General features: G+C 36.3%; 1 protein-coding gene across 4 annotated transcripts; it reads left to right on the top strand.

The window, feature by feature from the left end:
* Nucleotides 1–1,085: 1,085 nt before the first annotated feature.
* Nucleotides 1,086–27,221, top strand: LOC143583539 (MADS-box transcription factor 27-like). Of its 4 annotated transcripts, XM_077065824.1 has the most exons (8): nucleotides 1,107–1,578; nucleotides 1,767–1,950; nucleotides 20,521–20,596; nucleotides 25,761–25,822; nucleotides 26,449–26,548; nucleotides 26,631–26,672; nucleotides 26,754–26,995; nucleotides 27,081–27,221. In XM_077065824.1, exons 2-8 carry the CDS (start codon nucleotides 1,769–1,771, stop codon nucleotides 27,094–27,096), a joined length of 720 nt encoding a protein of 239 aa, XP_076921939.1. In that variant the 5' UTR covers nucleotides 1,107–1,578; nucleotides 1,767–1,768; the 3' UTR covers nucleotides 27,097–27,221. The 4 variants fall into 4 exon arrangements, with proteins under 4 accessions (XP_076921945.1, XP_076921955.1, XP_076921939.1 ...); XM_077065830.1 differs by lacking the exons at nucleotides 25,761–25,822; nucleotides 26,449–26,548; nucleotides 26,631–26,672; nucleotides 26,754–26,995; nucleotides 27,081–27,221 and adding exons at nucleotides 21,087–21,138; nucleotides 21,208–21,453 and having other exon boundaries at nucleotides 1,086–1,578; XM_077065840.1 differs by lacking the exons at nucleotides 25,761–25,822; nucleotides 26,449–26,548; nucleotides 26,631–26,672; nucleotides 26,754–26,995; nucleotides 27,081–27,221 and adding exons at nucleotides 21,087–21,138; nucleotides 21,213–21,453 and having other exon boundaries at nucleotides 1,090–1,578.
* Nucleotides 27,222–27,539: the final 318 nt, after the last annotated feature.

Here is a 27,539-nt window from a genome sequence, read left to right as displayed (position 1 = left end):
AAGCGTGCGAAGTGCAAAGTGCGCCATCAAAGCGCCACATTGCGCCCAACGCCCTTCGCCATCGCCTCGTCCTCGTCCGAGCCCGAGCCCAAGCGCGTGCGCGTCGGGTGCGCTAGGACCACTTGGTGCATGATATTCATAAAAGAATATTACTATGGAAAATCTCTTTCTTATAAAGAGCTTCCATTTCTTTACCACTTTCCATGTGGGATGGATTCCATCTTCCTTATTTATACCTTGGTGGAATGCTTCCACTTTCTTACATATTCCAATGTGGGATGGAATTTTTTTCATGTAAGTAAACTTTAACTTAGGAAATATTTTTATTTCCTTATTTTCCTCATAACTCCTTATTTAATATTTTCTCATTATTATCTTGAGATTATTTTTTATCCCTCAACTTTCCTAAGTTGTCAATTCTGGATCAAAATTTTGGGAATGTTACAATTATGCTATGTGTCAGTTTCCCATTGAATTTCTCAACACATCTTGATGAAAAAGGCAAAACAAATTTTATTGATCAACATGTTTTTCAAACTTTTAAAGACATGGGTTATATAGGAACCATAGCCCGTTTAATAATGTACAACTCTAGGGTTGGTTATAACTGGCGATTTATGCTTCATGTTATGCTTTATTGTATATCTTAAAAGGCTTTAAGTTGGGACCAACTCTATTTCTGACTAAATGGCTGTTTGTTTACGTCTGAATGAAACCATTCAGATATAAACATCTGATTCATTCAGACTTCAGACTGTTTGGTTCTAAACAGAAAAACATCTGAATGGTTAAAATCAGGTCTGAATCATTCAGACTTTTTGTTGTTACTAAATGGGACAGAGACTCATTCAGACCTGACTCATTCAGATATGAATGAACCAAACAGCCCCTTAGTTTTCTTTTGTAGTTATGTGATCATTCAAGTGGTTGTGGATTCAAATCATGCGGAGTGTAGGTGTGGTGCTTAAGGTGTATAGGAGAGACTATGTTTCCGTCATTAATGTTTTTTATTGAAAACATTGAGGGGGCTTATTGCTAAAGGAAGAAAGACAAAGGAATATAACAGAAAAAGGTAAAAGCTCAACATCCACAGACAAGGGAAGGGTAGTATCGTCATACAGCTCATCCTCGGAACCCTCAAAAAATAAGAGGAGCACTATCCTTAAAACATGAAAAGTCTAGCTTTTATTCTGAAAAAACACACACGTGTCAGCGATCTATAGGGTTTATATTGTCAGGGCCAATAAACAACGAGCTGGCAAAAGGATTGGTCCACTTGTCATCATGCTATTCATTTTCTAAATTAAGTAATAAAGCAACAGCGGTTTTATGAATACAAGCGGGCGGTTTTCTAGAGAGAGAGAGTGGTTTTGTAAAAAGAGAAAGATGATTTATAGTACCTACCATTTATAGGGAGTTGAAACACAAGTTTCCTTATGTAGAAGACGACTCTTAGCTCAATTGGGAAACCACATAGAGAGGTCATATAGATAAAGATAAAGATTTAGAGAGAGAAAGTGAAAAGAAAACAAAAGAAGACTGCTTGATTGTTTTGGTCAAGACCGCATCAAAGTGAGAGTAAGCAATGGTTTCAATTCCTGATTTTGACAAGTCACACACTAGATCTCTTAGATTCAACGTTTGATCTTTGAATCATATGTTTGTTGTGTACATATGCACAATTAATATCTATTGTGTTGTATACATATGTGCACAATATTTACTTGTTTGTTGAGTAAATTGAATATTGATGGATGAATAAGTAGGGATGGGGAGAGGTAAGATTGTGATTAGAAGGATTGACAATTCGACTAGCCGACAAGTAACATTCTCGAAGAGAAGGAGTGGATTGCTGAAGAAGGCTAAAGAGCTCGCGATCTTGTGTGATGCCGAGGTTGGTGTTATGATCTTCTCTAGCACAGGCAAGCTTCATGAGTTTTCTAACACAAGGTCAGTTAATTTCACCAGATCTACTTGTTGTCATCTTAATTTCTGTCTTACTTTATGTATAATTATGTATGTCATGTGTTTATTTAGTATTCATACATACATGTGTGTTTTATTTTATTTGTTCATTGTGTGTGTTAAAAGTTAATAGTTAACTAACAGTCCTAACTAAGTAATACTTTGTTAATGTGTAATTCTTGTTATGATTTGTAAGAGAATCATTAGATCTTTAATATAAGTTCATATGTATGTTAGGCAGTAATTCATGCTCCAAAGAAGTTAATTAATCACTTAGCTGATTTTCATATGTTATTAAATGGAAGTGTTCCTTCAAGAGCACAATTAATTTATGGACACTGTGAATCTCATAAGGATACCTCCCTTACATTAATATAAAATTCTTAACTTTCTGGACCATGCATGTTAACAAATTCTTTTAAGAAAATGAATCACAATTACTTTTTGAAGAACTATCTATGTGTACTCACATATCTATACATCGTTTATGTATATATATTCAATTGTGTATTAGTGAAAATCCAAAAAGCATCAGCAATTTATGTTTAAATTGTTACACTTTAACCCTAAAGCTGTATAACAGTTTTCTAAAAGAAATATGTTATTTATTGTAACTTTAAAAACACATAATCTATAAACTAGAAACTGGGGGATCAGAGGTGTGATTTTTAACCACTTTGTTGCACTGGTTGAAGGTGCAGATTAAAAGCAACCAAACTTCAATATAAATTCAAACAATTATATATAGGATTGGAAGCTTAATAAAATAATAACAAAGAAAAATTGTGTCACTAACCTACTGAAGAAACGTGGATCTACTCACTGGTAGCAGATCTACTTTCCTCGGGTGTGATTAAACTATTTCACCGATGGTTCTTCTGGATCCGAGTTCTTCCACCTACAAAATGAACAGCGCCGTTACTTACCCCTCAGAAAGGGACAGAGGGGTCCTCTTTGGGGTAACCCTCCGGCGTGAGAATCAGTATCTTTTGGAGAAGATAATAATGTTTGTAGGTAAGTCAATCTCAAGAGTATTGCTGAATCGCTGAATACCCTTGATGATGTGACTGTGTGTTTTCCTGTAACTGACTGTGAGTGAATATGATTCAATATGATTGAATGTGATATCACTGCTTGTAACTGTCAATGATTGAGTGTGAATGAATGTGTCATCAAAGTGGAGTTGATGCTGTATTTATAGTGCTAGGGTTTCCACTGGTTGGGCTCAGCCTCGTTGGCCTCCTCCAACCGCACTGCGCCATGTGTCCTCTGGGACACCTGGCGCTTTCTCGTTGGTTGTAATCATGTGGTAGCACATGTGTCATGCTGAGTTGTCGACCTTTCATTTGGCAGCTATCAACATCAGCATATTCTTACTCCTTAAAAAGATGCCTTCTAGAAGATTGTCTGACGTGCACAATCAAGGTTGCCCTAACCCTGATTTGGATAAGGACGAGGTTGATTATGTGCACGTGTGATATGCGCCCATCCTGAGGATGCGCGAAGTCTTCTTTTTATTCTCACGCGCAGATATTTCATGCGCAGGTGTGATATGCACGAGCGTGTGATATGCGCCGCGCGCTGGTGCGCCACGCGCAATTGTGACGCGCGAGCATATGTGATGTGCAAGAGCATGCGATATGCGCCGCGCGCATATGTGATGCGCGAGCATATGATGCCTGAGCATGTTTTGTATGCGCCATGCGCCTGGGTTTTGGCTTTGTGCCTTCATAATGTCTTTATCTTGCGGGTTGACCCGGCTTGCTTGGTGTTGAGGCGGGTACATACCTCTTCAAGCCCCCCCAGTCTGATGTGTGTCTTATCTCGCGCGAGCGTGGTAAGATAGATATTAGACTCACTGAGTTGTCCTTTTGTAGGGGGTTTTGTCGTTTTCTTGGTTGTTTCCATCGTCGCGCGAAGTTCTATCCATTTGGTTGAAAACGAAAGGTCCAAACACGTGGTTGGTTGGTGATGACGTGCGCCGTAAACGTGTCAGACGTTTCGTGTGCTCGAGGTGCTACAGTTGCCTTTCACGTCCCCTCACAACTGTCTTGAACACGTGTCGCACTCGCATTGGTTTGTACATGCGAGTGAGGGCGCGTGTCTGTTCCGTGGCAGGTCGGTTACATCTTTCTGTCCCCTCACACAGCTGCTAGGGACACGTGTCGCGCCTTCCTTGGGTTGCCCCTGCGAGTGGGGGCGCGTGGAATCCGATCAGCTGCCACTTTTCTCTCTCCTGGTCCTATAAAAGCAGGCCCTTAGGAAATTTTTATCTTCATCTTCATTGTTTCTAAAATTCAAATTTCTGCTTTCAAATTCTGATTTGAGTGTTTACATCGATTGGAATCCTCGATTATCGGCTATTACAGTTGTATGTCTGATAGTTCATACTCGTCTAGCCCTTCAATCACCTCCGTTGCCTCTCGAAGACGCCGTGTGAAATCTGTGGTGATGTCGACATTGAAGCAAAAAGGAAAGGGGAAGAAGGTTGTTGAAACCACATCGGAGGAAGTAGGGAGGACCAAGGCCACCAAAAGGTGGAATGAAATCCCCTGCAAATTGAAGCAGGCCGATCTCGACAACCTCATCGCCTCTCAGGGGTTTCCCACCCTGTTTGGCTGCATGTTGCCTAGGTCCGGGCAAACGGCGGCGGACCCGCCTGCCGGCTATATATCCCTATATAGCCACTTTTTCACCCACTGCAACCTTCGTCTCCCGATGACAAGGTTTGTGGGTGCACTGTTGAAGTTCTATGGGATTCACATATCCCAAGTCCATCCGTTTGGACTCGTGCGCGTGACTCACTTTGAGTTCATGTGCAAATCCCAGCGCGAGGAACCCACTCCTCGGCGCTTTCAATATTTTTATAAGGCCAAGATCCAAGACAATTGGATCTCTTTTATTCCTCGCAGTCAGAAGGTGAAGTGCTCCACTGTTTCATTCAAGAGCCTTCATGACTGGTCTGAGAGGTTTTTTTACATTAAGGCCGGTGTGATCCCCATCCGTATGACCATGCGCTCTATCACTTCTGCGCCTGCGGATGAGGATGTCCTCAAGAACCCAACTGGCGCATGGGTTAAAAAGCTGACCGCCGAACCATCCCCCGCGAAGAAAATTTGCGAGGAGGCGCTGGTTGGGGTCGGCATGAGCAGGCTCTGGGCCGACAGCGCGCTTGAGCCCGTTATCCAAGTCGACGGGTTGTGTAAGTGTTTTTGTTTTTTTTTTTTTTTTTTTTTTTTTTTTTTTTTTTTTTTGTTGTTGCGCGAACATCGTTCTTTTGCTGATATCATTTAACTTGTCTTTGCGCAGTCACCAAGGATTACATCCTTGCCGCTTATGATGAACATGTGGAGGGCGGCTCCGTCGAACTTGGCGTTGGGGAGGTTGGTTTCCCGGATCGCTTCGATGACATGTTCATCCCAGTGGATCTGGATTTTGACTTTGACGGTGACGCGCCTGGTAAGCCTTCGCAATCCTGCTCATTCCTTTAGAATACCCAAGTTTATTAACAGTTCTGTCGCTTGTTTTTGTAGATGCGCTTGAAAACTACGAGCTAGAGCTCGCGGAAGAGGAGGAGGAGGAAGAGGAGGTGCCTCTACTAAAGCGCAAAGCTAAGGGGAAATCTGGCGCAGGGGCCAGTAAGAAACAGAAGAAAGAGGACACCCCTGTCGCTCATCCCCATGCTCAAACGAAGAGACCTAAGGAAACCACAAAGGTTTCTTTAAGTTCTCTGCCTGTGAGAGTGGGCAGACCTCCTGTCCACTTGAGGTATGGTGCCGTCGCCTCCTCCGTTCGCGCTGCTGAAGAGAGAAGCCGCGCCGCGCCTGCAACAGGTATACTTTGCTTATCTTCATCTGACTGAGTTATTATTAAACCGTTGGTTATTTGAATGATTGCAGAGCCGGCGACGGTAACAGATCAGCCGCAGGCGCCACAAGGTGCTACGGCTGCGCCGGGGACTCCATCGAAGTCCCCTGTTCTACCCTCTGAAAAGGGTAGAATGAATTTTATGGCGATGTTCGACGCGCGAACAGAGTTGCGCCAAGGTAAGTGTTGCACATTTGTCTTCTGAATTTTTCCTTTTGGACTTAGTCATAAACCATTCCTTGTTTATTTGTTCATAGGAGTTGTAGCTGGTACAACAGTTGCTGATGATACTCCTGGCGCAGCTGCCGGCGCCGCTGGTTCTGGTCCTGCTCCTGCTAGTGCTGAGTCTCCCCTTGTTGGGATAACCAAGGAGCAGGAAACGGTGTTGCGCGCCGAACTGGCGGCGTCGAGACCTCCTTCGCCTCCTCCTGCACGTAGCCCTCCCCGCGAGGCTGGTTTGGAGCCTTCCAGGTCGCAGCAGAAGAGGCCTGTTGAAGGAGACGAGGAGGACGAGGGGTTTCAAGGTGAAGACTCCTTAGGAGATCGCGCCAGCCCTGCGATGCCGCAAGTGTTCGCAGCGCAGACCTCTGGTGGGGCTGGCGCTGACTTTCCTGCTTCATCCCCGCAGGTATGTATTGATTTGTTGGTCCGCTGCGCGTATCTCCCTATAAGTATGTTTTATGACTTAGAACTTTTCTTACATTTTTGCAGGAAGGTGACCACGTTTACCGCCCGAGATGGAATATTAATGAAGAAAGTTCCTTTCAATCCATGGGCGTATGCGAGGACTTCTGGGCTCATGCCGTGCCTCCTACTGAAAGGAGGTATCAAGAGGAGCGCACTCGCGCGGACTTGCTGAACGACCATGTTTTCGCTGGGTCGGCTTTTTTCGCTGCTTCCCAAGAGCTTCGTCGTGATTATATTAAAGTACGCGACGCTCTTGTGGAAGCCCAGCGAGAGGCTAAGGTGGCCGCCTGGAACCTGTCTGATGCTCGCGCGCGAGCTGAGAAACTCCAGGCGGAGCTCAGTGAAAACCGAGCAAGTGCCAACACCGCATACATCAAGCGCGGGCATGAGCTCCAGGCTGCGCGGGAGAAGCAGCAGTTGGCGGAGGCCGAAGTTGCCAAGTACGCGCGCAGAGTGCGTGTCTTGGAACAGCAGGCCGAGGCGCGTGACCAAGCTATCATCAAGAGTATTACTGAGAAATCATCGTTGGAGAGCGAGGTTGCGCGCCTGAAAAGGGATATGGCGGCCGCGCAGGCCGATAGAGATGAGGCCTTGGCCACGGCGGCGTCCAGCCAGGAAGCACTTGGTGCTGCGCAGGCGGAGAAAGAAAAAATTTTGGCAGCAGCAGCGTCTGACAAGGAGGAACTAAAAAAGGCTAAGGAAACTGTTGAGTTATTAAACTCTCAGGTTCCTGCCCTCGAGACGTCTGTTGCTGGCCTCGCGCAGGATCGCCAATGGCTGGTGTCACAGGGCATGGCTCGCTGCGCTTTGGCGATGAAATATTCCGCCGAGTTTCAAGCCCTTGTGATGGACTGCAATGCCGCCGCGCGTTTGGTGGGCCGAGCTGAAGGGTTTACGGATGGGTATGAGTATGGCATGTTGAGGAAGAACCCATCCGAGTACCCTTACAAGTTCGATGCGGCCTGCGCGGACATGGCCGCGGTGGGGGAAAAGTATATGAATACTCCCATCCCCATCCTTATGCAGGTACCTTGATCTTAATGAGTTTTACTTTACTAACTTTTCTAAGTGTTTGTACTCATTACTTTTCTAATGATTTACAGATAGCTGCGCTTGCTGACCAGCCCGACCTCGGCGCACTAAAGAAGTTGCTTGATGATTGCGAGAGGGCTGGTGGCGATGATGGTGGCGCGGGGGATGTTGCCCCTGCCAGCGGCTCTGGCGCGGCGAAAGAATCTGCTCGTGACACCGTTGTGATCGAAGACTCCAATGAGGAGGAAGAACTTGACTATGGTCAGTTCGGAGATGAAGAGCAGACCGCGCCAGATGCTGCGCGAGATGATGAGGATGATGAAGCGGCTGACGTCGACGTGGAGACTTGAGAAGCCCTTCATCAAATTTTGTATATTTATCTTTTATACTTGTAGTTTGTAACTCATCATACTTGTAAATTTCGATCCAATGAAATGAAACTTGTTATCTCCGTATGGAGATAACATTCTTGTTGCATGCATAGGCTATCTACAAATGCTGAAGGATCAGCATTAGGTTTATCAAATTACGTAGTTCATTCCTGAAATTATAATTATATATGTATTATTGTATTAATCAAGACCAAGTAGGTATATATATATATATATACACTATAATAAATTATGATAAGCCTACTCGGTGCTCATATTCAGCCATTTTAACCAGCTAGTGTAGTTAAAATTAGAACATATTTCTTCCAAAAACTCACTCTCGATACTAAGAATTAATCTAGACCGAGTTTTTCAGCCAAGATCATGTATTTAAGGTTGAGGATTCAAGTGATCATAACAAGGATTATGTGTAAAACTAAAAAATATAGATCGAGAACTAAGACTTATGTAGGGATGATCATTTGAAGCGAGGCTGATGATAATATACAAAGATATGTAATATCTTATTGGATGGTTTTTCATATTTTAGGTTATAACATAATAATTTATATATATAGGGAAGGATCAACTTATGATTCCAATAAATAATGTATGGAATAGGAATAATTTTCACGGGATTACCATATGAAGAAAAATACGGTTGCATGAGTCATGAGTGCATGAGAAATTGCAACTTTGCATGCAAGGGTACTCTTTTTTAAAGCATATTCATCACAGCTACACTATTGATCTCAACAAGTTTAGCTTGCTCAAATTACAACCATATATAATGTGTAATAACTAGTCAGAAAAGGTCAAGACTTTGCTGCATGGCCATTCAAATTCATGTTTCTTTGAAGCTGTGAAAACTGTAAATAACTTAACAATATCTTTAAACTTTGTTTTTTATGTCCTATAAACAAGTTATATCTACAATTTTCTTTTTCATTGATCGACTTTTAAAATATGTACGTAACGAACATTTACATGTTTCTATGAATGCCGCAATTTAAATAAGCATAACGAGCATTTACATATTTGTTAAACATGTGTCTGAAGCCGATCGATCCACATATTTTTTTCCCTAAATGTAAATTACTTATTTTACATATGATTTTTTTTAAAACATTACTAAATGGAGATCTTTCGAGTTCTCGCAACTCAAGGAGTCTCTCAAAGTGTTATATAGTGTAAGGATAAAATCCAAACATTATGAATAGCATATGGATAACTATAGAAATTATTGTCACGTCACTTCAAATTTATAGCATAATAATAATAATAATAATGATAATATTTCCAGTTCCGACATAATTACTATATAATTACTATAGTTTGTTTTTAGGCTTCATGACACCTTAATTTGTAAAAGATTCCACCATGTGCATGTATGTGTTTGTAATATATACATGTATATAGTGTTAACTATTTGAGGCTCGTGTATTACACGAGTAGTACTAGAAAATACAATATTCAATAAATAATTAATGTACAAGAACAATAAACCCGTTAAACACTATTAATACAATCGTTGTACAATAGTCTATAAAACAATTTTAAAGTAAAAGATAATTATAAATATCAAATGTTTGAAAAAAAAGGAAGTAAATATTAAGATAACAAATTTTGAAGCATAAATTTTAAGAATGATAACTATTATTTTACTATTATAAGTTTGTTAAAAAGGATGAGGTTTAATATAGGAATGACAAGTTTTGAAACTTGTAGCCTTTTATTAGAGAGTATAGATTATGATTAAATACAAAGAGGCTTCGATGGCAAGCATATGAATCAAAAGAAAAACACACAATTGCATTTATGTAAATAATGTTATACGATACTAAATGCCAATGTAATTATCTTAAAGTAGCAAATATTATTACCATACCTCAGTTTTGCTGTAGTGTAATACTTAGATTAATGTCCCGTATAATACATGAGTGAAAAATATATAAAATATAAAATATACATATATAAATTAAATAGTGAACATTATACTTCTATAAATTATAAGTTATTATATAATGAATGAGTAATTGCATATTTTCTAAAATAGATATATTAGTACAATAGTTTGTATGTGTATTTTAAAAGAAATTAAAATGAAAATTTGTAAATCTATACATATATATTAAGGAAAAGAAAGGGTTGGCATCAAATTATCTTAAATGAGTTGGCAAGCCATAAACATTTTAAAATCAAGGTAGTGAGTTCGATCCCCATCAAAAATTTTAATTAAACCAAAATAGAAGTGGAGAGTAAAGTTAAAATACAAAGAAGACAAAAATGAAAGTAAAAGAAAGATTTGTAGCCACACTAAAAATCTTTCAAATAGATATTAAAAAAATCATAACTTAAAATATAAATAAAAGTCAAAAAAGTTTTAGAAGACCGAAATGTTTCCCCCGTCATTCCCGTTCCAAAAAAAAGACACAATGTCGAAAAATGATAAACAAAAAAAGACACAATTGATCGCAAATATAACACAATGGTGAACACAATGTTCAGTAATATTACACAATATCAAGAAAAAAGACACAAGTAAAGGAAAAAGACACAATCAATATCAAAAATAAAAAAATACAATGATAAATAAAAAGACATTATGATTATTTATTCTCAATATTGTGTCTTTTTCAAGCTTTTTGTTCTTAGAATGATAAAGATAGTGAAAACATTTTTGTGTTTTTATATTTTTTGTTTTTTATTAAAAATTCAGTTATGATTTTTTTAATTAATTTTTCATTATTTATTTGAGGGATTTTTCTTTTTTCCTACAAATCCTCTAATTTTTGTCTCACTTTGTAGAATAACATGACCCATGAAGTGAAATTTGTTATATTTGAAACTTGTACATTTCACATAAAGGCCTAGTTGAATGTCATGTGCACAATATGTCTTGTTTCAATAGTATAGTTAGATTATTACTAATTTACATATTCATAAGAGCATTCCCAGGGGCGGATCTACTATGGGTTCCCCTGGTTTACGAGAACCAACTGAGTTTCGGAGTTTTCATAGAACGGTCATATAAAAAGACTAGAGTGAACCAATATATAAAATACAAAGTGAACCCATAAAAAAATTGAAAAAATGCTCTAGTAGTTAAGGTTGTACTTTGTAATTGAAGATACACGTTCAATTCTCTCTTGTTGCATGTTTTCTAATATTTTTTTTATTCAAAACAGATTTAGGGTTTCTTTCTTTCACTCTCCATCACAGCTTCCACCATACATCATAATATACATTAACTAGATTCAAGCAAAGGCTAAGCCATGAAGTATTGTTGGACATGCCTCCATGTTAGCTTTCTTGTTGTGATGTGTAATTGTGCTAATGTCTTTTTTTAAATATTTATGACAAAATTTATGGTTTAATAATTTATTTATCAATGTATATGCTTTATATATATCTAGAATCTGGATATGGAAAAAAATATGAAGATGTGGCCTAATTAAACAAATAGGTTTGTTCTAAGTGTAAAGGTGTATGCAATTGCAGCATTTGTATTTATTTTTATGAAACTTTATTTGCTTATGACTTGTGAAATTAAGAGGAAATTTAAGATAGACTTAACTGTAGGAAAAAATGCGGTCATCAGCCCACTCGTAAAGTTACACAAATGGCAAATGCATATGGATTGTCCTCTGTTTTTTAATGGAGACGTTTTTTTTAATTACTATATCGTATTTTTATTATGTGCTTAACCTTACTTGACCCAAACTGTTGCATCAACCCGAAAGTTTTATGCCTAATCTTATTAAATCGAGCACCTAAAAACAGTGAACCCATTGGAAAAATTTCCTGGATCCGCCATGTCACACCCCAACCTAAGGCAGAAATGTCGGGGCGTGAGCTGATTTCTCACAGCTCTCAAGGTAATATCATGCAATATTTAAAATGACAATATCTATTAATTAATTTCAAATATTCCAACAAGATTCGAATAAAAAAAAATACAACAATCCATAAATAAACGAACAAGACAAAATCCAAATTAATTTTTATATCTTCTTTCTAGCATAATAAAGCCTAAGTTTCTTCAAAATATCCTAAACAATCATATCACTTGGTGACCTGCATATGCGTTGAAAATAAAAATAGGTTTTGTCAACACGAGGTTGAGCGAGTAAAACACCAGATAAGTAAAATATATAATAAATAATGAAAGATGAAAATTGTTCCTGTGAGATATACAGTTAAGTCATAGCACATAAACAATTCAACCAAACAATAAAGATAGAGCTAAACCATTTCCATACAAATGGACATTGGTTACCAAAGATAGTCGTATGATCATACTATAAATGATGGACCTTTCGAAATGCGTTCAAATAAAGCAAGTAAGCAAATAGCAAGTTACGCAATTACTGATATACATAGATGGATAAAAGTTTCGGTTGAATACTATAAAAAATAAAAATATCTACTTACACATATGTCCCCAAAAGATAAAATAAGTAAAAAAGGGAAGTGAAATACTCACCTTAGTAAATAAGCAACAGTTGGAATATGATAAGGACACAAATATTATGAGTCACGCTTGCCGAGACGCAACAAAGACAAATCCTAACAAGTGTAATAACGAGGAATACGACGAATCAATGAATAAACTAATAGAGAATCGAGATACGAACGGGTTTACTGAATGGGTATGGGTTAACGGGTTTGGATCAGGGTCACCAGATTATGTGGGTTATAATGTAAAAGTTACACATTAGTCCCTGGATTAAGAAGGTGGAAACATATTTGGGTTAAAGTTTAGTTTAGGGCTAAAATTGTCATATATTGAAAGTTATAACTATATATTTTATAAGTAATTAAATAATAGTATAATATTAGTTAATTTACTCGATAAATGCGGTAAAATTTCCCAAACATCGAAATGGGTCGGGCATTTGATAAAAATATAAATTTTGAAAAGTCAGAGTTGTTACAGTCTCCCTTACTTTAGGGAATTTCGTCCTGAAATTAAAGAATAATATACCAGCACCATTAAATTTTAAGAAAAATAACAATATTACATATGATTTAAAACTAATCATAATACATAACTTTGAATAGTTGAAGCAACGCTCCAAATGAAATCCGATAATGACACTTATATATAGGATGTACCAGCGGCGTATCCATCATGTCCATATCATCTTTACATTTGTACCGTTATCTCAACTACTTACGATTCTATATTATGGCACACAATTATTCGGATTAGGATTTTCATGCGAGGACTTTGGTAATTATGTGTTGACTCATAATTTGTCGGATAGTTCTCATAACTCGTCCCAGTGTGGGCTACAAAACATTTGAAAGAACATGATTTTTGAGGAAACAAAAGTTTTAAGGAGTTTTATATTACAAAACCAGAAAATCACCAATGTATAAGATATTTCAAAAGTTGTAGTGAGTTTTAAATAAAACAAAAAAAATTTCTAAAAGAACTTTTAAACGTAAAAGTATAAGTATTAAAGTTGAAAAGAGATAACTTATTATTAGTTGAGGTTAGTAAAATGAGTGATGAATGAGGGTAAGAAAATAGGACAGAGGTAGGCTTTAATAAACAATCTATTTAAACAAAAGAAACTTTATTCATAAGGTACGACACGTGAAGGATAAATAGTTCAAACTGAAATAATTCAATGCCATAAAAAGGCGTTACAATACGTAATTAGGAAAAATATAGATTAAGATAAAATAAGGAAAACAACAAAATTCTTCAAGGTCCTTGGGTAGCTCAATTGGCGTGACTTGAATCACCATGAGGAGTTGCATTCATAGGAGTTGGAGCAGTCGAAGTAGATTGACTTGGGATAGCTTGAATGGTTGAATTTGCATAGTAGGGGTTTGAGTAGAGTATACTTGGTACACTTGAGCTTGCGGGTGCGGGGTTTGATAGAGTTGGGCTAAGTAAGATTGACTTTGATTGATGGGAGGAGCTTGAAGGACAACGGGCTGATGGGTTTAAACTTGGTGAGCATGGGTAAAGTAGTAGGGTGCAGTCATAGTTTGTGCTTGATGAGCATGGATAAGTTGAGGGCACGTATTACGGAGATGATTTGGTTCTCCACACTGGTAGCAAGCACGGGTATTAGGAACACCGGGTTGAGCATGTGAGGCAGCTTATGTGTTAAGTGGAACACGACAAGTGTTAGAAAAGTGGTCATAATGATTGCATTGGGTGCATAGTCGGCAATAGGATTGAGCAGAGTGATGAAGGTTACACTTGACACATAGGGGACAAGGTCTGGCATAGGCCTTTTTGTTCGAGGCATTTTGGTTTTGGTTAGGAGGAGGTTGGTAATTGGGTTGGTTAACGGCATAGTTCTGATGGTTCGCTTTACGCCTGTTGTTGTGGTTGTTGCGGTGATTGTTATTGTTTGAAGCAGGCTTGGGTTCAGCTTTAGCATCAGAGGATGAGTCGGTTTCGGTCTTGTCAGGAAAGGCTTGGAATCCTTGTGGGACAAGGTTCCATCCCTAACATGACTGTCGGTGATGGAGGCAGCTAGGTCCATAGCCTCACCGATGGTTAAGGGGCCATGACTAACCACAACATCATGGAAAATGTTTGGTAAACCACGAATGTAGTTTTGAATGTCGCAGTTCTTGGGGGTTACAAAGTGGGGTATGATCGGCTAAGTTCACAGAAGCGGTTAGAGTAGGTAGAGTTATCCCCACCAACTTGCTTGAGTTCCCAAAACTCGGCTTCAAGCTTTTGCAGCTCATGTTCAGGGCAGAATTCCTTCTTCATTGCCTCTTTGAGGTCTTCCCAAGGCATGGCTACCACCAAATCAGGTCCTTGGTCAGCCTTCAAAGCGTTCCACCATGTGATAGTTCGGTCCTCAAAACCGCTAGAGGAGAAATTAGTCCGTTTGGCATCCGGACATTCATAGTGGATGAACACATTCTCTATCTTTTCAAACCATTGTAGCAGCTTGGTGGCATTTTCCTCACCACGAAAGGAAGTGAGTTTGATACTCAAAAAGTTACAGAAATCATAGTTGTTCGGTGCGGCCTAAGTAGCAGATCCATTAGAGTAGAGGCTTTGGATTTGAGTGATGATTGTGAGCGTAAAACTTACTCACATAATTACAGGGCACATACTAAAAATGTTCTAATCTTAGAATGCTCTACTAACCAATTTACATATAATCATACGGTTACATATAATAAATGCAAAACTATTCTCAGATAATATTAAAAACTAGGTTAGGTACCTGTGTATATCACAAGTTAGAATAAATAAATTTAAATAATAACACAATGTGAAATATAAAATATTTGTTTAACATATATAAAGATATAATATATTATAGAATAAATTACACAATACACAATAACGTATACATACTGTTTAATAAGTTATTAAGAATCTTTAAAAGCCTTATACTATTTAAAATTCTGAAAAGATTCACATAATGTATACATACTACTTTTCTTAGTGCGAGAAATTATTATAACCAATCAAAAATTTTCTTTTTTTTTAAATTATTTAATTATAGAGGTGTATTAGTAAAAATTTCAGATTTTTTGATAACTAATACGAATTATTGGTAAGTTACAAATCATTATATTTTCATTTATGTTTCTTTTTATTTGATCTCAACTACAATATTCATGATTTTTCATCATCCTAATTTGTTTTTACAAATGTACAAAACTTTTTGTTGACAATATCCAAATAAACTTGATTCAACCTCGTTTTGATTTAGTAACCCCAATTCAAGCTTCTTAATATAACATACACACTTCGTAATACCACCTACATAATATATGTATGAATTACGCACAACAAAAGTTACATAAACACAATTCGTAGTGCTGTCTACACATTACACATATGTGAACATATACTGAAAATAAACTATTTTTTATCTCCACATTAAACCTTCATATAATAATTAATGACAAATAATGCTAATAACCTACATTTGTAAAATTTATATACACATTCGTGATAGCAGTTACATAGTATATGAATATGTGTTGGCAATACATGCATATAATATTTGACGCATTGAAGAAATATAAATGAAGATACTTTTGTATAGAATGATATTTGATCAATAAAACTTTTGATTAGAAAGTTCAATTAAAAAAATATCTACTCCGCCCCTTCTAGTGTGATGGTAAATGTATTGGTGTTATCCAATAAAGGCTGAGATTGAGTCTCACAATAGGCAAACATGGAGAATTAAAAAAATTGTGTTAAAAATATTGAACTTCGAACTAATTAGTAATAGTTACTAAATAAATGCTATTACTAACTCATATTTTACTACAAAAATTGAACGACAACCATTTTTAAGCAAATCTTAATTTGTTAATCAACATTAAAATTATATATACAACCACTAAATACATAAGTATTCTTAGTCATATGAATACATGTTTGAAGCATTAGGGGTGTTTAACGTCTCAAACAAAATAAATCTTATATCTAGCCATTTGAATCAGGGGATGTTCCACAAATCGAATTTCGAATAATCTAATTAAAATAAAAAACACAAAATCTTGATTAAAATTATAATCTACTCTTGTTATTAATATTACCTAGAAATCTAATTATATTACAAAGATTCCATGATTCTATTTAGGCTTGCATTAGACTACCCCCATCAACAATCTCACAATCTCAATCTCACATTATAAAATTAATTTCTCTCTTTTCAATCTACAAAATTTAACCCACTCCAATCTTTTACTCCCATTAACAACCCAATCTCATCCTTTTTTTATTAAATAAATTCAATTTATATAACTATATAAATATAATTAAGTAATTATATTTTTTTAAATATATATTAATCAAACACATTTTATAAAATAGATAAAAATAAGTTACAATAGTAGCATGAAATACAAAATTACACATATTAATGATACAAAACTACATACTTATTCATCAACACCAAATTTTTGTCATATATGCTAAATCAAATCGTTTTTTAGAATGTTATGAGATTCTCTATTACGAAGTTGTGCCCTATTCGTCATATAACTGAATAGAAAACTAAAATTTTTTAGATTATAAATCTTATCCAAAAACCTGACTAACCAATAGAAAACTAGTGGTTCAAATAAGATAATTCAATAATGGTTAAAACTAAAATTTTATATAAAAAATACGATTTTTTAAACAAACTCTATTTTTAACGAAATTTATACCGAATGCTTACAAAAAAAATAAGTAAGACTGTGTTTTTAGATTTTTTTAAAAAGTCAAATATAATAAGTTATAAAACAAAAACCAAAATGTATATATAAATAATTGTTATGAATTAAAAAGAAAAAATAAAATAAAAGCACATCCATTCATATGGTGACAAGTGGCCATTATTGGGAAAAATATGGGATTGCAATCCCAATTGGTGGACCGATCTGTTTGCCCCTTTTATGCCATTTTTTCTTTTTTTTTTCTTAATCATTAGGATTGCAATCCTATATCACTAATGAGAGTAGTATTATACATATCATTCTCCATTCCTAATCATTTGTCACCTCAGCAACTCAACCATCATTCTTCGCTACCCATTTTATTTGAAAAAAAATTAATAATAAAAAAATAAAAAACTTATATCAATTAAAATCTACCACATAGATAATGGAAAAGAATGGTGAGAATAAGGAGCGCGTTGTTCCATTCCCACAATTCTCAGCATTTACATGGCACATATGACCACTCTCCCATCGTTTGACCATACTTCATAGCTTAAGAAACCTAAATCGAATCAAATAGGAAATCAATAAAGACCAACACATAGATCTTAAAACATAATTTCCAAAATAAGACTAAAACTAAGATAACCCAAGAAATGAATAATACCCAAAAACTGATTCTAGAACATTCTTAATCCCAATTAAGACTCGATTAACATGTAAGCTCAAACGAATAAGTCCAATAATCACGCCCCAAATTGTTTGATGTTCACACTGACATGCAAAACATTGTTGAACCATCAGCATCTTCTTTAGACGCATCTTCTTTAGACTGGCCATCATATCAACCTCTCTCGGACCCCATAACCTTCGCCTCAGTCATATCCTAGGTCTTCAAAGTTTGAGTTTGAACTCCCATAACACTTCTTCTATCTCAATCCTTTTTTAATTATGGTTTTACTACCATGTCACAATCATTCCTTGCTATGCCCCTCTAGTATCAAACACCAACAAAGAGAACAACTAGCTCCTTGCTATTATATCTTTTCGATCGCGAAACGAAATTTTGTAGCTCCATGCTCTTTCCGAGACATAATCATTGTTTTTTCCTGCCAAAAAAAATCGAACTCCAAGCTGCAAATTTCTTCCATGGCAAGAAAGAGTGTCCGAAAAAAATAAAATACAATAAAAAAACCGGGTTTGAAGCTCCGTGTTGTACTTATTTCTCCAACATCACAAGTTACCACTCATCCAACTTATTCTCCCCAGCCCATAGCTACAACGGGCTACTCGCCTCGCTCAAGAGTCAACTTTTAAAACTGCTTCCTTGTCAAACCAATTAGATACCAACTAATGGCACTAGTTAAATCATAAGCATGAAGAACAAAAACTCAAAATCCTGATCAAAATTTTGATCGACTCTTTATGAACCAGAAAACCCAAACTTGAATAACAAGAAACCTAAAACCAATCAAAATAGAAACTAAGTAAAAACCACTATTTAATTCTAAAATAGAATTTTCAAAAATAAAACAACCCAACTTATTAAGTAATACCCAAAATAAGTAATATAAAAACCACTAGAATCCCTCATATGTGGTCTAGTGGTAGAATGTTGGGTTCTTTAGTGAATGTTTAAGTTTGAATCTCACTTGTATCACTTTTGGATGGATCTTGACAATGAAGGATTTGAAGCCTTATTAAGAAGTTGTTAGTTCGAACTCTGAGCTCTCCAGGGTTTTCGTCCCACCGTGTGTTACGCCAGAGAGTTCTGCTGTTGTGGTGACACAACGACTGTCAAGTGACAGTCGGCGGTATGGTTTCCCGGGGGTACGCCCAAGCCAAACTATGAAGCCAGCGTAGGCCCGGTTAGGACAACATAGTTTGGCCAGAGTGGACATCGGGACTCTTCAAATTTGGAAAGTGCGGTAGCATAATTACAAAGTTGTCGTTCTAAAAAAACAAAAAAAAAAACCTCTAGAACATTCTTAACCCAAATTAGACAACTTTCAAGATTTTGACCTGATTAACATGTGAGCTCAAATGATTAAGTCCAACACTACGAACTTGACTTTTTATTTTAAAATAAAGAATACAAGTCAACATCCAAGATATTCAAATTACAATTTAAAAGTTCATAGCTACTCACAAGAAGATTATGAACTAACAAAAATGGTCTCAATTTTCAGGCATCGCAACTACAATGCCTCCATAGCAACTGACAACTTCCAATCTTCATCAATATCAAAATAAATCAATAATATGTTTTCCCAAATTCATTAGTGGTTTTCTAAACTGATATAATAAACATGTATGGAAACTGGAAACTAGCTACTTCTACCTGTTTGTTTATTAATATATGTTGGTATCCTATTTTTCTCATTATTTGGATAAACTTACAACATGCATCGGTTATTGAGTTAAATATGCATATGGTTGGATTTGTAAACTAGCCTCTAAAGCTTTGTGAACTTCTTATCTTGGCTTTGAATCCATCATATATAAAAAATACACACACATCACATGTGTGTGAAGGCCCCCCTTAATACAAACATAACCAATTTTAAACAGATAATAACAAAAACCGCATAATACATAAATGTAAACACATAAGATAGTCATGTAGCTCACTACAATCTCTTTCAAGCTCTCATAATTAATTATATTTGTCAAGCACTACATTCACGTGTATTATGCCTCACTAAAATTGATTTTGTAAGAAAAAACAAATAATAAGATTTTTACTGTATAAATTGAACAAATGTGGTTTTATGTTGCTTTGTTTTGTTGTTAGGATATGAATTATGAATTTAGGGAATTAGGGGTGGTTCAATGGGCTTGGCCCCATCTTATGTAATTGGGTTTTTATTGGACTGTTGAGTTAAATGTATTGTAAAATGTAAACTATTTTCGTTTTACGGTTTTGTTAGATTGTTGTTTGTTACTTGGGTGTTTTTCGGTTACTTTATATCTATTCGTTTAATGAAAATAGAGAGATTGTACTTAGGTTACAATTTGTGTTTTATAGTCACCTTAATTCTCCCCATTAGGGGTGTAAACGAGCTGAGTGGAGCTCGAGCTCGTGTAACTTACAAGAGAGCTTGAACACAACATTCCCCAACTTAGGTACGCGTGTTCATAACAGAAACCTTTTTTAATACACTTAAAACGGGTCAGTTTGACCTTTTTATTGTAACATGTCATGTATGAATTGACTCAACTCAAGGTCTGGGTCCCGTACGTATCTACTTCCAGCCTAAATCAGTTCTTGTAAAAGTTATTTGGGTTTGCAAGTATTTTAGCAATTGGCCCTCAGCAACTTCAGTTTTGAAGTGTTGAAACCAGCACTCGGAAGAACCTTAAATCATATCTCATATACATTTTCTTTCTTTTTTTATACATACAATAATTGCAGCTATAAACTAAAGAAAAATGTGTGCAGCATGAAGTCGGTGATTGATCGATACCACAAAGCAAAAGAGGAACAGCAACTTACAAATCCGGTTTCAGATGTTAGGGTACGTAAGCTTTTATTTATATACCATGATTAATAGGCACATTATCGTATAATTAAACTAACGTAAATCAAGAATGTGCATTGTGTTGTGATAGTCATGTTAATTCAACACAATGCAAAAGTAACCCGCAGGTGAGTATAATAAGGAATAGCAAAACATAAAAGATAAAACAAGACAAATCCCATGTCTCTTTGTCCAAATCGTTGATAGATAGAATGGATGTTCGATTCATAAGGAAGCCGGCACCTTTTTTGGTGCTTTAGTTGTGTACATTAGGAGGTATCAGGATAACCGATAAATGTTGTAGAATTTAAGATATCATTAGAACTAGTATTCTTACCTTTTGCTTAAGATTTCCATAGTGCCTGATTTGTCTCTTCCATCCTATCAAAGACAATATACGCACGCACTCCCTTCGATATACCTCCAAATTGAAAATGATTCATGACAGACAATTGACTTCTAATATTGCCTAATTATACTGCACAAGGTGGCAGATGTCTTCAGCAGCATGGATGACTTGCATAGAGACTGCTCTAAAAGTACCTATTACATATGTTTTTATATCTTCATCATTTTATACGAGACTTCTAAAAATGTTATTGAATTAGGAAAGAAAATGCTCTTCTTCAACAGCAAGGGAAACACAAAAGCATCCAAGAAACGGCGCGACTCTGGAACTTTTCCATTGAAAAATAGTTCGTTGTTTCTTAACAGATCAATCTTCAAGTTAATCAGTCACACAGCATGTGTCATAATGAGAAATCAGGGAACACAGAGTCCCAATTTCTTATAAAGATGCAGGTGAAAGAAGCAATTTAGTGCTACAGTCTTATTGTCTCTACTTTCTACATCCAGGAGTGCTAATAAACATGGAATCCGCATGTTTTACGGGCAAGGAACAGATTCAATAAATCTGGTAAATTACTAAATGCCAGCAAGGATTCAACTAGAAATTATCTGACCAAAGAATTATTAATTGTTTGACCCTTGCTTCCAAGATTTTCCTAAAATGGTCACTAGACATCACTTTCATTAAGACAGTGCACACCTAAGACCAAAGCAGCTGTGTGTGTTTATGGCATATGTACCCCAAGTCCCAACCTTAACTATTCAATAATCACTGTCCAAAGGCTATTTTGGTTGTGTGTGCATGAGTTGATGAGGGTGAGGTTTAGTGACTAACGGTGCGTTTGGTTCGCCGTAGTTTTCCAATAAATTATAATTCATTGGAATCTATGAAAGGATTTTGAACTTGTAATGAATTTGAGTGCCAAACCAATCATAAAGGATTTAGAATCTATCAATGCAACCACCACCAATCGGTTGAACCACCGCCAACAACTCACCCTGTCGCCACCTTGGATCGTATCGGTATCAAAATATATTGGCACTTACATCTGGAACCTATCGGCACCAAACGTACCAGCACCGCATCGTAGCACGTACTGTCCCAAGACGCATAAACCTAGAGCCAGACGTTGACCGGTCTGGTCCATACAACGTATTGATGCCCAAACTATATCGGTACTGGGACGAAGTGGTACCAAGATTTTCGCATTTTGGAAGCAAGGGTCGCAAAATGGTCCTTCACATTTTGGAAGGATTGTGAAATCCTTAAATTGAAAGAATATGATGGAATTAATTACAATTCCGAAAATGAACAAATTCTGCGAACGGAGTATATAAAGAGATGGAATTCAAATTTCAGTTCTATTAAATTCTGTGAACCAAACACACTCTAGGATCGATAAACCTTGAAGTGAAGGTGATCAATTGTTAAGAGGAAAACTTGAAATGCAGGGATCACAATGATCCAATCCCTCTGAACATCAGCCCTTAGTTTTGTCTCATTTGTGATTCCTAAAGCAGCATTGGATTAATAAAACTTACTTTCACTGGAGCAAAATTATCCAATAAGTTACAACAAAAAAAATGGGGAGGGGTTATAGAATTTCTAGATTACTATATTTTAATGCAGATAGAGCTTAAAAGTTAACACTTAGTGATGTGAATGTTTGCATGATATAAAGTTATAAACAAGCTAGCTAGTAAACATATTAAAAGGTTTAAAAATACACTTCCCTACAACCAAATAAAGGTATAATTTCAGATGTTGGTGAAGTAAATAATATATGAAAGTAGGAACCTACCTTAAGGGGGATGTTTAGTTAGCAAAATGTGTTTCAAAGGATCCAAAAATTGTGAAAGGAATTAGAAATAGAATTCATGTTTGGATTGAAAATTTGTCAAAAGGAATTGGAATGTAAATAATGGCAAATAAGTAAATGTCCCTATAGTGTTTTATAAACTTTCTCCCAATCTTTTCAATTTTAAACACACTCCATATAATCTTTAATTTTTTTGACCCAATAAACTAGCCTTTCAAACTTCATAACATTTTCAACTTATACAGCTCTATTTATATACTATATATACTTTTTAATGTTTGTTTTGTTAACTTTTGAGTAAAATTATATAATTCGAAATACTGAAGCTGTTTTAGTTATTAACTTTTTTAAGTTCTTAAAACTTTAGACTATATAAATTAAAATGTAGTTTCTTTTAAGGGCATTTTGGTAAAAGTGTACAAATTCCACCGGAGTGTTTCAAGTTTTTGAATCTTGAATTCCTTTAGTTGGGAGAACTTGATTACACTGCCATATCTAACCAACCAAACATATTTTTAGTGGAATTAATTCAATTTTCAATGACTTCTGCGAACCAAACGGGGCATAAAAACCAAAAAATGGTGACCGTCAACCTCTTGGTTCATTAATTTGACACTCCCTCTACTCAACTATCTTTCTCCAGACTAGAGCTCCTTTCAATGCAATATCATGAACTCCTGCACAGAAATTCACATGATAACAAAATGAATAATTTCCACGAAAGTCTTGGAAATTACATGCAAGTTCATACCTATCAACCTCGAGGGGCAAACCTTTGAGCAACGATAAGATTGCCAATGTGACAGAGATCACCGGTCAAGTCATGGAGACAGCCTCTCGTAAAAATGCAGGGTAAGGATGCGTACGTCAAGCCCCCCTAACCCTGCATCCATGAGAGCCTCGTGCCCCGGGCTTGCCCTTTCTTACACCTATCAACCTCAAGGATACATTGATTTCCTGGATCAATTTGTCCTTATTTCCTTTCACCATGCTGATTATACTCCATGCCCAATCAATTAAAATGAAGTCTCACCTTTTCTTATTCGATAAGCTTTAATACTAAAATGTAGGAACACAAAACCACCATATATAGGATCATACAACAAATGCAAATCCTCGTTGGCCCAAGTTCCCATTGAAAAGCTTACGTTGGCCTAGGAAGGACCATACAACATTATCGAAAATGAATAGACCCTACATGGCTCCTTATCGTGCGCACAACACAACCATTAGGAGGTTCCTCTGACGGTCCCATGACCAAGGAAGGGTCAGAGGGATGGCAAAGAACATGTCTTAGGGAAGCTGGTTGGTGCTCATTTTCGATCTTGTGTCCTCTATAGATTCCCACCTCCTTACCGTTGAGCCATAGTGCTGGGACATCACATGATTCTTTATGGGATTCATGGGAGATAATTTGCAGATAGAATAGTGGAACCAAATATTGAGAAAAAAAAGGCACGAAACAAAACACAAATGAAGATCATGACAAAGTAAAGCTTAAATCCATGCTTGAGCCACAACCTTCCACTTAAGGTTCTCATAGTAGCCAAAGTCACCAAGCACATTCGAGGCACAAAGTGATATACATGCAAAAGAAAGGTGTTAAGTTAAACTTATATTGTGTGAGTAACAGAATATGATCAATATCAATTATATAGCTTTCTCCGTACCCATGACAAGACTTCTCTGTGAAACTTCGCAGCATATAATGTTCCTCATATGCATAATCAGACAATGAGATGAGATGCTAGCAAGAAGAACGCTTAATTAGTGTATGCATTAAGGATAGAAAAAGATAATATATATAAATAACAAGGCTAAAGAGTAAAGAGAAGTAGGGAACAGATGAAGCTTTGACTTAAGATAGATCCTAATATTTTAGGTTAAAGAACCAGATGATGTGATCTGTCAAAACTTGAATTAGAAAAGCTAAGATCACAACTACTTTACAAGAGTTCACAAAATTCTTAAAGTTTCAACAGATGTTTTCTACTCCGAACTATAGGCATGACTCAGAAAGAAGCATATACAAAATCAACAATATGTTTTGGTTCACAACCAGAAACTTACTGCTGACATGTTTGTACATACAAAGTGACTTAAGTTAAGACCACAAAATTAGCTGCCAAAGTTAAGCAACCCCCACCTTCACTTTTCACAACCACTTGGATTAGCAAGTAATTCTCGAAGTGTAAGTTTGAAAAATAACGAGGAGATTAATCTACTTATATGACCAGTGCAAACAATCGACTTTCTCAAGTAGGGAGCAATCTTCACATCTATTGAACAATGAAACTAGTTATGCTAGGAAACAGCTTACCAAAAATATGTAGAAACAAATTTTTAATTAAGCGAACCATGCATCCACTTTGATGTCTGTTGATCCTTTCTTTAACAATTAAGCTTTAGAACGTAAGGTAACCGCCCAGCTCAACCAAACGCTTTTAAAACACGGATTAAGGTAAGCCATACCCTGTCATGAAAGACTGTGACCTGAAATCCCTACAAGCACAAACTACGTAAAATATTAAATTAGGGTTTGCCAATGCTGCAACTTGCTAAATACCATATAGGAAACTTTTGATTGGAATCCACCTCCAAAAACATGGAATTTTTGGAACAATATAAAATAGAAACTTTCTCCGAATATAAAATGATTTAAGTGCATAAAACCAAGACTATATAATATCTTAAGCAGGAAAATTTCATAATTTGCACCACAAGCAATCCGCACTATGAATTGGTTTTATTATCCAAATGAACTTGCAGTAATTTCGCCATTTGATAAAGCTTCATCTAGTCTCATGCATGACTACTTAGAAAACTAGCACAAGCAAACATAATAAAAAAGTCGTCACCAGTCACCAACTATCTTAGCTGTATTGAAATTTCTCTTTATAATTTCTTAAACACAATGTAATCTGCTGCATGTTTTCATTTAATTAATGATAATTACACAGAAGGCCCTCAAAATCTCTAATTTATAAATGCAGTTCTGGCAGAGGGAGGCTGCAGTGTTAAAGCAACAACTACAGAGTCTGCAAGAGAATCATAGGTAATTTTTCTATCCGATGAAGAACATATGTGTGCATTTTTTACGAAGCATTAAAACTAGCGGTGCGGACTATATAGTTTAATGTGATACAATCATATACTGACCTCCAACTTGAGACAACACCCAACCGGTTCAAAACAATTTAGCCAACTGCATTGGATTCTTTGGGAAGAATGGCATCATCTACAGGTAGGTCTTCATTAGAAAGCCTTTTAAATATATTTGCTGCTGACTTTGCAGACCCAAAAAGTATACTAGTTTTTTTATATCATGTGCCATCATGCTACCATCAATAATAGATTAATAGACGGTACGCCAATTGAAATAGAAAACTTCGTCTTCATTAGAAGCCTGAATCGCTAGTAATCGCCGGTCAGCCATACGGTCCTCTCAATGCTCTAACACCCACACCGGATATTGGGTTATGAAAATCCACGAGAAGCGACGAGAAATCTGATTCAACCCTTTCTTTCTATTTCATTTAATACATATTCATTATTTATAACATGTTTAAAGAGTGAACAAAAATCTGTAAACTCATCCGACTGACATGAATACAAAGACTAGTAGAAGAAGGTACTAATACTGTCTTTACAATATCATCTTGATATTTTTGACAATTACAGGAGAATGATGGGTGAAGAGCTTTCTGGTTTAGCTGTCAAAGATCTACAGGCCATGGAAAACCAACTGGAAATGAGTCTGCGAAGCGTCCGCATGAAAAAGGTTTGAACACTAGCCTTATATGCTTTTATAACCAAAGGTATATAAGGAAAAATTACCTCATTAACAACTGTTGAATCGCTAGGACAAGCTTCTTTTTGAGGAAATCGAAGAACTAACCCGGAAGGTCAACCCAAAACCTATAACCGATTATTACACGTAAGCGCTCGAGAAAGTATCTTTAACTAAATAGTATTTGCTTGTTCAGGGGAGTCTTATCCACCATGAAAATGTGGAACTGTGTGAGAAGGTAAACCAAATTCGTGAAGAAAACGCAGAACTGTATAAAAAGGTTTATGAAATGAGGGAAGCAGACGCAACAAACAGAAACGTATTTTTACCAAATGCTTTAAGTATAAGAGAGAATCCACATGCCACCATCCACCTCCAGCTGTCACAGCCAGACCAACATGAACCAAATGAAGCGTCACTACGGTCTACTAATTTGGGGTAATTTATGATTCACTCTTTCCTACTTCTTAATCCTATACACGCAACCACGAATGAACAATAACTATTTATAAAAACTTTGCAGATTACAGCTGCACTAAAAAGATGACGGGAGTAATGCGCATATAGTTGAAATGTATCTATTATTAGTCAGTGGGTTCTGGATCATGCACAATTTAGATCAAAGTTAATAAAGTGAAGGCCGAATAACTGGTTGAGTCCGGTTTTACATTATGTGTAATGAACATTGTCATTTCAGATTTAAGTATTGAGATGAAACGACTGTCATCATAGACAGAAATGTATATATTTATCTGTTTGAACATCATATCATACCACAACTATTTCAACAAGTAGCCAAAGTGTACCATACTGTTCAATTTTATAACGAATGCAACTTCATTAATCAAAAGCTCATTGGTCATTAAAATGTCAAAACACTTACTGTTACTAGAAGAAAACATGAATAAGAACCACAATTCAACTAGAAGTTAAAATTCTGTGAGGGCAATCTAAATTAGTAAATTATTACAAGTTAATAATC

This window comes from Bidens hawaiensis, unplaced genomic scaffold (genome assembly GCF_021521415.1).
Source record: "Bidens hawaiensis isolate Kalapana, Puna unplaced genomic scaffold, B.hawaiensis_p1.1 tig00001511_1, whole genome shotgun sequence".
Lineage (NCBI taxonomy): Eukaryota > Viridiplantae > Streptophyta > Magnoliopsida > Asterales > Asteraceae > Bidens > Bidens hawaiensis.
Note: the sequence above shows the minus strand (reverse complement) of the source record. Positions and strands in the feature narration are given on the sequence as shown.